The 12,793-nt window shown below is 43.5% G+C and overlaps 1 protein-coding gene across 3 annotated transcripts in view; it reads right to left on the bottom strand.

The window, feature by feature from the left end:
• LOC139447520 (eukaryotic translation initiation factor 2A-like) overlaps window positions 1-12,793 on the bottom strand; it is a 45,549-nt gene that overhangs the window by 4,625 nt on the left and 28,131 nt on the right. For all 3 annotated transcript variants that reach the window (XM_071228924.1, XM_071228926.1, XM_071228927.1), the window contains exon 17: window positions 11,095-11,160. In XM_071228924.1, the coding sequence (XP_071085025.1) occupies window positions 11,095-11,160 (66 nt within the window). The remainder of the gene's footprint in view (window positions 1-11,094; window positions 11,161-12,793) is intronic.

Below are 12,793 nucleotides of genomic sequence, written 5' to 3'. Positions count from 1 at the left end.
TCTGTCCCTGATACTACACACCAGCACCACCCTCTGTCCCTGATACTACACACCAGCACCACCCTCTGTCACTGAAACAACACACCAGCACCACCCTCTGTCACTGATACAACACACCAGCACCACCCTCTGTCCCTGATACGACACACCAGCACCACCCTCTGTCACTGATACAACACACCAGCACCACCCTCTGTCACTGATACAACACACCAGCACCACCCTCTGTCACTGATACAACACACCAGCACCACCCTCTGTCACTGATACAACACACCAGCACCACCCTCTGTCCCTGATACTACACACCAGCACCACCCTCTGTCCCTGATACTACACACCAGCACCACCCTCTGTCACTGATACAACACACCAGCACCACCCTCTGTCACTGATACAACACACCAGCACCACCCTCTGTCCCTGGGACTACACACCAGCACCACCCTCTGTCCCTGATACTACACACCAGCACCACCCTCTGTCCCTGATACTACACACCAGCACCACCCTCTGTCCCTGATACTACACATCAGCACCACCCTCTGTCCCTGGGACTACACACCAGCACCACCCTCTGTCCCTGATACTACACACCAGCACCACCCTCTGTCCCTGATACTACACACCAGCACCACCCTCTGTCCCTGGGACTACACACCAGCACCACCCTCTTTCCCTGGGACTACACACCAGCACCACCCTCTGTCCCTGATACAACACACCAGCACCACCCTCTGTCCCTGATACTACACACCAGCACCACCCTCTGTCACTGATACTACACACCAGCACCACCCTCTGTCCCTGATACAACACACCAGCACCACCCTCTGTCCCTGATACAACACACCAGCACCACCCTCTGTCCCTGATACAACACACCAGCACCACCCTCTGTCCCTGATACTACACACCAGCACCACCCTCTGTCCCTGATACTACACAACAGCACCACCCTCTGTCCCTGATACTACACACCAGCACCACCCTCTGTCCCTAATACTACACACCAGCACCACCCTCTGTCCCTGATACTACACATTTTCAGTTCCAGGTGACATCACATGTTCCTTCACTATTTAGTAACAACATATTTTTGACAATTCCTCAGTACATTCAAGTAACATTTCAGGATTATGCCTGCTAAAAACAAATGACGCATACCCAAACAAGCTTGTGGTGGTCTCTCCCTCTTCACACCAGAACACATGTGAAGCAGATCACCTCAGTGGGAATCTTGTCAGTATCATTTGACGCTATTGTTCCTTTGAAACCTCCAGAAGTGCTTCAGTACATCTGCACTCATCTCCAGTGGTTTCTTAGTGATGATGCATAGTTTTGTTTAGCAAATTTGCTCTTTGTGCACCATCAGACATGGCTGTGCCATGAGTCATTCCACATGACCTGGATCAATACATAATCACATTTAAATAAAGTGAGGCCTTTTGTAGCAGGACAAAGTGATGCACTTTAAACAGTTCTCATGAAACCTTTTCCACCCTGCCTTTAGTAATGAAATCAATTTCAAATGTAATGTTAAAATTTAAACAACATCTTAACCAAATCAGAACCTCAGCCTTAACATCCCTGTCTGAACTTCTCAGTAGCAGCTCAACAGAACACGGTCCAGGTATTGTATGGTCCATGTAAGATACCTCTCAGTAGCAGCTTAACAGAACATGGTCCAGGTATTGTATGGTCCATGTAAGATACCTCTCAGTAGCAGCTTAACAGAACATGGTCCAGGTATTGTATGGTCCATGTAAGATACCTCTCAGTTGCAGCTCAACAGAGCACGGTCCAGGTATTGTATGGTCCATGTAAGATACCTCTCAGTTGCAGCTCAACAGAACACGGTCCAGGTATTGTATGGTCCATGTAAGATACCTCTCAGTAGCAGCTCAACAAAACACGGTCCAGGTATTGTATGGTCCATGTAAGATACCTCTCAGTTGCAGCTCAAAAGAACATGATCCAGATATTGTATGGTCCATGTAAGATACCTCTCAGTAGCAGCTCAACAGAACATGGTCCAGGTATTGTATGGTCCATGTAAGATACCTCTCAGTTGCAGCTCAACAGAGCACGGTCCAGGTATTGTATGGTCCATGTAAGATACCTCTCAGTTGCAGCTCAACAGAACACGGTCCAGGTATTGTATGGTCCATGTAAGATACCTCTCAGTAGCAGCTCAACAAAACACGGTCCAGGTATTGTATGGTCCATGTAAGATACCTCTCAGTTGCAGCTCAACAAAACACGGTCCAGGTATTGTATGGTCCATGTAAGATACCTCTCAGTTGCAGCTCAAAAGAACATGATCCAGATATTGTATGGTCCATGTAAGATACCTCTCAGTAGCAGCTCAACAGAACTCGGTCCAGGTATTGTATGGTCCATGTAAGATACCTCTCAGTTGCAGCTCAACAGAACACGGTCCAGGTATTGTATGGTCCATGTAAGATACCTCTCAGTTGCAGCTCAACAGAACACAGTCCAGGTATTGTATGGTCCATGTAAGATACCTCTCAGTTGCAGCTCAAGAGAACATGATCCAGGTATTGTATGGTCCATGTAAGATACCTCTCAGTAGCAGCTCAACAGAACATGGTCCAGGTATTGTATGGTCCATGTAAGATACCTCTCAGTTGCAGCTCAACAGAACATGATCCAGGTATTGTATGGTCCATGTAAGATACCTCTCAGTTGCAGCTCAAGAGAACATGATCCAGGTATTTTATGGTCCATGTAAGATACCTCTCAGTAGCAGCTCAACAGAACATGGTCCAGGTATTGTATGGTCCATGTAAGATACCTCTCAGTTGCAGCCCAACAGAACACGGTCCAGGTATTGTATGGTCCATGTAAGATACCTCTCAGTAGCAGCTCAACAGAACACGGTCCAGGTATTGTATGGTCCATGTAAGATACCTCTCAGTAGCAGCTCAACAGAACACGGTCCAGGTATTGTATGGTCCATGTAAGATACCTCTCAGTTGCAGCTCAACAGAACACGGTCCAGGTATTGTATGGTCCATGTAAGATACCTCTCAGTTGCAGCTCAACAGAACACAGTCCAGGTATTGTATGGTCCATGTAAGATACCTCTCAGTAGCAGCTTAACAGAACATGGTCCAGGTATTGTATGGTCCATGTAAGATACCTCTCAGTTGCAGCTCAAGAGAACATGATCCAGGTATTGTATGGTCCATGTAAGATACCTTTCAGTTGCAGCTCAAGAGAACATGATCCAGGTATTGTATGGTCCATGTAAGATACCTCTCAGTAGCAGCTCAACAGAACACGGTCCAGGTATTGTATGGTCCATGTAAGATACCTCTCAGTTGCAGCTCAACAGAACATGATCCAGGTATTGTATGGTCCATGTAAGATACCTCTCAGTTGCAGCTCAACAGAACATGATCCAGGTATTGTATGGTCCATGTAAGATACCTCTCAGTAGCAGCTCAACAGAACATGGTCCAGGTATTGTATGGTCCATGTAAGATACCTCTCAGTTGCAGCTCAACAGAACATGATCCAGGTATTGTATGGTCCATGTAAGATACCTCTCAGTTGCAGCTCAAGAGAACATGATCCAGGTATTTTATGGCCCATGTAAGATACCTCTCAGTAGCAGCTCAACAGAACATGGTCCAGGTATTGTATGGTCCATGTAAGATACCTCTCAGTTGCAGCCCAACAGAACACGGTCCAGGTATTGTATGGTCCATGTAAGATACCTCTCAGTTGCAGCCCAACAGAACACGGTCCAGGTATTGTATGGTCCATGTGAGATGCCACCTCTCAGTACTCAGTTGTCAGTGAAAACATGAAGTCACATGGACCACTTTAAATAGAATTGTGTGTAGATTTAACGCTTCATCCTTCGAGGTTAAAAATAGTGACATAACAAATTCTAAGAACTGACTTTCACTTTGTATGAGCTCTCCAATGAACGTCCACCATGCCAGGCTTCTAATGACAATTCAGCCATGTGAAGGGAGATAACTCATCATGGCAGCATTTGCTGGTTGCAGGGTGATCGCAGAAGATTCTAGGTTCTACTACACCAAATCAGAATCAGTTGTTCAGATTGTGTCAGATTGTTATGTTTTTTTAAATATCCATCCATCCAGTAATTAAACTTGACCTTGTTTTTCAATATGTAGTGATGTCTGTTTTAACATGATGAATTAGGCTACGACTTTTTTATTTTTTTGTTTCATAGGCCTGCCGCCCCTACAGGTAACCCTCCGGTCAAAGCAATAAATAAACATAAAAACATTTATTTTCATTATGGTTCTGCCAGTAAAATAGTCCCACAAGGACTAAAACATATTATAACATATTTTCTTGAGTAAAGAGCACACGTCTTTGAAAAACTTACAGCTGTGTGGAGGGAGATATGCAAAATACACAACAACAACAACGAGTTGTGATGTTTTGCCCAAACGCAAAGACATTACTATGAGCACATAACACCGGACATACCATGTCAACAAATCCTACTGAAGTACGCAAGTTAGACCTTTTATTACATTATCTTGTCATAAATAGTGGTCACTGGTTTTCTAGACTTATGCATGTAATCAATTATTAATTTTATTCAAAATTTCATTCAATATGTTTTACATTAGTTTCGATGAAATGATCGTCAGCTCACATGGACTCACTGTTAGTTACAGCAATCATGATCAGATTAGCACTATTGATGCCTTGAAACGAACCTTAGTTGGCAGAGAATGGATACATACTGTAAAGCTTGAAATTAACGCGAGCATGAATTAAACGCAAAAAATGCTAGTGGTCTTGCTCGCATTAATTAACTTCGCATATATGTCTCTAAATGACTATCAACAATAAGACAGGCACACTGCACACTTTGGATAGCGGAAATACCAACTTGATTAAACACAAAAACAGTTTATTGAGCAGCAGTTGTAACAAGTATATAACAATGTCATTCAAAGAATAGGAATTACACAATGGGCATCCGGTGAGTTTTCACTGCTGGGGTCAAGAGTTCTACCCACTCGTGTCAAGCTTGTTGACACCTTCTCCACATACCAATCAGTGAACTGTTGTTGGTTCAATTATTATATTGCCTTTGAACTTCCTTAATGCCAGTCAACAGAGTAAACATATTAACTGTTTGTTGTTTTTAGGAAATCAAGGTTAAATTTTTTTTACGGAAGTGCTCTACTCAGCCTTAATAAGCGGTGTATTTGTATTTGCTGTTTGAATGGATTAAGGATAGGTTGGATTAAGGTAAGGATATGTATCATTCCACTGGGGATGGGGTGGGGGGGGAGACGCATTGATATTGAGTCGCATTTTTGGCTAGGGGTCAGCAGTCGTGTTGATTTTGAGACGCATTAATTTCCAGATAAAAAGTATTTTATTTCGTTAAAAGCCATATATACTGAACAACAAAAGTTCCTGTGACATTGAATAAGATTTAATGCAGAGTTATGTTTTTTACCAAATCTGAGACAATTTCGGTTTGCAACAGATAAAAGACTCCCGTAAGTGTTCAAATGGTTTTATTTGCCATACTGACTTAAGACAATGCGTGATTTCATAAAAAAACAAGAACATGCCAAAATGTCAATTTACAAATCAATAGCGTGTGTATCCACCTCTGGTTGCGATGCAAGCAACACATCTTTGTCTCATGGAATGGACCAGGCGTCGCACAAAGTCCTGTGGGATATCTGTCCATATCTGCTGGAGCATGTTTCGAAGTTCTTGGAGTGTCTGTGGACGACGTAGTTGACGTCGAAGGCGCCGATCCATCTCATCCCACATGTGCTCGATTGGTGAGAGATCAGGGGAGTGAGCCGACCAGGGGATGACATTCATGTTGTTTAGTTGAAGAGAATCCTGAACAAGTCAAGCAATATGAGGTCGGGCGTTGTCATGTTGAAAGGTAATGCCTGGGCCATGACGACGCAAAAACGGTAGAACAACAGGGCTGATGATGATCTCGTCGCGGTAGCGCTGTCCATTGAGATTTCCCCCTTACACTGTCAAACGCGCCTCTGTCTTGCTGTAATCCCACCCAATACCATCATGTTGCCGCCCCCGAACCAATCTTCTTCCATGACACAATGATTGACGTAACGTTCACTTCGACATCGGTACACTCGAATCTGTCTAATGCTGTGGCTGAGGTGAAAACGAGACTCGGCAGTGAATAGAACTTGTCCCCACTGCATGGCCGTCCAGCTTAGATGCTGTCTGCATCACTGTAGACGTGCTTGACTGTGGTTTCCGGTCAAAATGGGAAGTCTGGCGGGTCTTCTGGCGACAATCTCTGCACATCTGGGGCTACGACATACGGTTTGTGAAGATATTCGTCGAAGGCCAGGGATGCTTCTTGCAGTCACTGTTGCTGGCTGGAATCGATTTCATAGGTGTGTTGTTCGAATCCAGTTGTCTTGTTGAATATTGGTTACGTGTGGCCTGCCACTCCGAGGATGTCTCTGACTGCATTCGTCTATTGCCAATGTTGCCATACACACCAAATGTTGTTTCCGTGGACGTTACATTGTCTTGCATCATCAAATTGACTCGATCCTGCTTCAAGCATACCAATGGCTTGCAGACACTCATTTTCGGACGGGCGTGGTATTTCGGAATGTTGAATAATTGCATAATTTTGTTGTTTTTCTGAGTGGTTGTTGTCAGCACGATGCTAAACAATGCATATGGAATCCCGTTAACGCCCATGTTTTTATACCCATTCTTGGGTAGTGAAATGCATGGGGCTTGCATAAAAGTCAACTTTTGCATGGAATGCATGCTTTTCTGTAGCAGTTGCGTTTTTGTGACTTGATTCCATACATGTACTACAATATTGAAAACCAAACTTAACTTGTTTGAAAAATACACTAAAATATTGGTGTGACAGGAACTTTTGTTGTTGAGTATATGTCAGGGTTTGACTTATATATGTCAACATGTTTTCGCAGGAAGATTCAAACGTGCCTGGCCAAACTGAAAGAAGTAATAGCAATCAGCAGTGTCTAAGAGCTCTGCTTACAGCTATTATTTTTTGAAATATAGAAAAAATGACGCAACTAAAAGAAAACAATATTCGAAAATATTATTCCAGGTAAAATACTAGTTTCTGAAATAATTGCTTCAGATTATTGCATTAAAATTCTGTGAAAATGTATGTTAAAGGGTAAAAATATCATTTATACTTATCCCGACTCACACTTATTGCTTATTTCATCTCTTTCCGCAAAGGTAGTGGAAACACCTGTGCTGTGTTCCCAAGAGCAGAGATAAAAATCTCACCAGAACACGCCCCTCAGCCACACAGGAAGCACCTGACCAAGCCAGTACACTCATCACTCTCTCATTTGGCTTGCCCTTAACAGCCAAAACATGTATACTGGAAGCGAGGATGGCTGGGAGGGCGCTTTAGTGTATGAGTCATGATCAGTATAAGTGATACTTCTACCCTAAAAAATACATATTTTACCTTTTCCTGACTCATACTAATTGCCTGAATCCCTTGGTTGGTGGTGCGATCCATCTTATACTTGATTCAGATTATGATCCGTTCAATAAGAAAAAGAACATGGTTTCTTTTTAATCTTCTTGGATATCAGTCTGCAGTGGGGCACCACCTCCGTACTTGAGAGTACATGGATTTTGTCAGTGTGCATAGAATTATATTCCAGCTTACTTAGAAGGGTTCTTGTGTTCTGAAAAGGTTATAATCTTGACACGATCATTATCACCCATTTTCTGAACTACATAGTTCAACTGGAAAGCATGGACTCTCAAATGGTGGTTATGGGTCAGTAACCTGACGTCTACGAATCTGCCTGATTTTGGGTGAGTTTGATTTTAGTTACCTTTGGTAATGTACTGTCAACTGTTCAGCGACCAGTAAGGGTCTGAATTGGTGAATCCCAGGTATATCTTCTGTGGCAACTCTCAAAGGTAGTGTTTGGCAAACACTATCAGATATCCAGAAACATCCTTCCATTATCGTCAGAATGGAGCAGTAGCCATGAAGCACTTATGTGGAAGCTAGAGCTCTGGAAGCTGTGAGAGGGTCTAGACTGGCATCTCTGCAGGATCGGTGTATGACTGCTATCATCCTGGAGATAGCAGTTCTCAAAACTTCTGCTGTGCCATTTCTAGGTAACAGGATGAAAAGCCGTCTTAGCTTTCAACATCTGGAATTTGTCCCTTGTAAATAAATATGTCCTCTAACTAGACACAGTGATAAATATTCCGTATCTTCAGAACTAAGTATAGATGATAAAGGTTTAGTGTGCAACTGTCTGTTTGGCTGACCTAGCAGTTGATTCTTGTGATAAAATCCCACAGGAGACTGAGATGGGCTCATGTGTTATCGCCATTCATGAATCTAGTGCGGCTGAAATCTATCGCATGGACTTGTGACATTCTGGCAGCAGTAGCTATGGCCAGTAAAAACAAAGTTTTCTGTGTCAGATGTTCAAATGTCTCTCCTAAAGGTTTCGTAAGTGTCACTGGTAAGATGTTTGAGGACTATGTTTAAGTCCCATGCTGGGGCTTTGAATTGTAGGGGGAGGGAGGGAGAGAAAACATGAGCATGAAGTCCTTCCCACAAAACTGCCAGTGCGTTGTTGGCCCAAGCTAGAGGGTCTGGAACTTGGGAAACGAGGGTACTCATAGAACCCAATTGCCCAAAAGCACCTCTTCATCAGCGGTAGTGACGGCCTCCTCTGGAGTCGTGGCCACAACCAAACAGATCTCATGATGCCGACTTACCTCCTCTGTAGGCGGTTAATTTCTTGTCCTCAGCCTTCCGTATTCCGGAGAACCAGCTCTCTAAGGTGGTCTTTTGAATGTACTGTTTGAAAATAGAGTTCATAGTTTGGACAGATTTAATTAGCATCTGGTCCTTGGAATGCTGTACAAATTCTATACTGATGCCACAGATCTGAACGTTGAAATTAGTAGGTGAATCCCAAGGTTGGTGTGAGGAAGGCTTTGTCTAGAGGTCCGACCACCTAGACCAGGTGATTTAACAGTGTAAGTCCGGCTGAAGCGGAACTGATTTGGTCAGAAATGGATCCCTAACAGTAGCCGACAGTAGCATACCCTCGCAGTTGGATTTTGGGTTCTTGAGGTGAGAGAGCATCGCTTAATTAATAGAACGCAACATGGTCAATCCCAGGACAGCTTGTCTGATTGTTGTGTCCAGTTGTATGACTCTGAAGGTCATAATAAATCATAGTCTTTCTCCAACTCCTGAGCCCGTAAGAACAGTGTCATGCTGTGTAAGGGAACATATGCTGTGTAAGGGGTTGATATGAGGTTGGTAAACCCTGAGTCCTAGTAGCCTTGGTGAAGGATGTGTTAATATTCTTTGTGAATAGTCAGCATAGATAGAAGGTATTCCTCATGACGTGTATGTATCAGCAACTACTGGTCGGTGTAGATAGAAGGTATTACCTCATGACATGAGGATGTATCAGCAACTCCTGGTCGGCATAGATAGAAGGTATTCCTCATGAGGTGAGGATGTATCAGCAACTCCTGGTCGGCATAGATAGAAGGTATTCCTCATGAGGTGAGGATGGATCAGCAACTCCTGGTCGGCATAGATAGAAGGTGTTTCCTCATGACATGAGGATGTATCAGCAACTCCTGGTCAGCATAGATAGAAGGTATTTCCTCATGACATGAGGATGTATCAGCAACTTCTGGTTGGTGTAGATAGAAAATATTTCCTCATGATGTGAGGATGTATCAGCAACTCTTGGTCGGCATAGATAGGATGTATTTCCTCATGATGTGAGGATGTATCAGCAGCTTCTGGTCGGCATAGATAGAAGGTATTTCCTCATGATGTGAGGATGTATCAGCAACTCCTGGTCGGCATAGATAGAAGGTATTTCCTCTTGATGTGAGGATGTATCAGCAACTCCTGGTCGGCATAGATAGAAGGTATTTCCTCTTGATGTGAGGATGTATCAGCAACTCCTGGTCGGCATAGATAGAAGATATTTCCTCATGATGTGAGGATGTATCAGCAACTACTGGTCGGCATAGATAGAAGGTATTTCCTCATGATGTGAGGATGTATCAGCAACTACTGGTCAGCATAGATAGAAGGTATTTCCTCATGATGTGAGTATGTATCAGCAACTCCTGGTCAGCATAGATAGAAGATATTTCCTCATGATGTGAGGATGTATCAGCAACTCCTGGTCAGCATAGATAGAAGGTATTTCCTCATGATGTGAGGATGTATCAGCAACTCCTGGTCAGCATAGATAGAAGGTATTTCCTCTTGATGTGAGGATGTATCAGCAACTACTGGTCAGCATAGATAGAAGGTATTTCCTCATGATGTGAGTATGTATCAGCAACTCCTGGTCAGCATAGATAGAAGATATTTCCTCATGATGTGAGGATGTATCAGCAACTCCTGGTCAGCATAGATAGAAGGTATTTCCTCATGATGTGAGGATGTATCAGCAACTCCTGGTCAGCATAGATAGAAGGTATTTCCTCATGATGTGAGGATGTATCAGCAAAAGATTGCTCAAATACATCTTCTTCCTGTACAAAGAAGGGGTTGTTAGGGTTTGGAGCCGTAGTAGAATGGTGTAGATTCAGTACACAGTGTAGGTGGTTTGCTGAGAGTGTGTTGTTGCTGCATAGCAAGGATCACTTGCAGATTAACATTAGCTACGAAATCGGTGGACAAAGGAGGCCTGGTACCTTGCTGATAAAAGGCAGGTTGCATGAATGTAACAGGCTGCGCAAACATCTGTGCCTGTGTAAACACTGAGGCCTGCGTGAACACTGTGTTTTGCATGAACGGCAGGGGTTGAGTGAAGGTATGGGGCTGCACGAAGGCTTGCAACTGTGCAATTGCCTGAGGCTGCGCGCAACACTTTAACATGGATTTAACCAGTCCTTGTTTTATCCACTTTTCTGCCAGGTTGACTGCAAGATGTATTTGTGACTGGGCTGCCTGCTTTATCACTGTGGGCACAATTACAACTATCACATAACACTTGGTGGGCGAAGTACATCAGCTCTACTACAGGGAAACACACAACAAACCTGGTTCATCTCCAACTGTTTTCCATCGCGCTGCTGCTCCTTGATCTTCTCTATCTGCTGCAACTTCTGCAACACAAGAACCATCAGATACACATCAGACACAACCACACAGCACCATATACACACCAGACACAACACCATCATATACACACCAGACACAACCACACAACACCATATACACACCAGACACAACACCATCATATACACACCAGACACAACCACACAACACCATATACACACCAGACACACCATCATACACACACCAGACACCACCACACAATACCATTATATACACACCAGACACAACCACACAACACCATCATACACACACCAGACACAACCACACAACACCATCAGATACACATCAGACACAACCACACAACACCATATACACACCAGACACAACACCATCATATACACACCAGACACAACACCATCTGATACACACAAGACACAACCACACAACACCATTATATACACACCAGACAAAACCATATACACACCAGACAGAACAGCATCATATACAGACCAGACACAACCATACAACACCATATACACACCAGACACACCATCATATACACACCATCATATACACACCAGACACAACCACACAACACCATCAGATACACATCAGACACAACCTCACAACACCATATACACACCAGACACAACCACATAACACCATCTGATACACATCAGACACAACCACACAACACCATATACACACCAGACACAACACCATCTAATACACACCAGACACAACCGCACAACACCATCAGATACATACCAGACACAAACAGACAACACCATATACACACCAGACACAACCACACAACACCATTATATACACACCAGACACAACCATACAACACCATATACACAACAGACACAACCACACAACACCATCTGATACACACCAGACACAACCACACAACACCATTATATACACACCAGACACAACCATACTACACCATATACACAACAGACACAACCACACAACACCATCTGATACACCAGACACAACCATACAACACTATATACACACCAGACACAACCACACAACACCATTATATACACACCAGACACAACCAGACAACACCATTATATACACACCAGACACAACCACACAACACCAGCATATACACACCAGACACAACCACACAACACCATTATATACACACCAGACACAACCACACAACACCATTATATACACAACAGACACAACCACATAACACCATCTGATACACACCAGACACAACCACACAACACCATTATATACACAACAGACACAACCACACAACACCATCTGATACACACCAGACACAACCACACAACACCATTATATACACACCAGACACAACCACAAATCAACATCATATACACACCAGACACAACCACACAACACCATCATATACACATCAGACACAACCACACATCACCATCATATATACACCAGACACAACTACACAACACCATCTGATACACACCAGACACAACCACACAACACCATCATATACACACCAGACACAACCATACAACACCATCATATACACACCAGACACAACCACACAACACCATTATATACACCAGACACAACTACACAACACCATCTGATACACACCAGACACAACCACACAACACCAGCATATACACACCAGACACAACGTCATCAGATACACATCAGACACAACCACACAAC

Source organism: Haliotis cracherodii, unplaced genomic scaffold, assembly GCF_022045235.1.
Source record: "Haliotis cracherodii isolate W230 unplaced genomic scaffold, xgHalCrac1.p SCAF_7, whole genome shotgun sequence".
NCBI lineage: Eukaryota > Metazoa > Mollusca > Gastropoda > Lepetellida > Haliotidae > Haliotis > Haliotis cracherodii.
The sequence above is the reverse complement of the archived record's forward strand: the minus strand, read 5'-3'. Positions and strand labels throughout refer to the sequence as shown.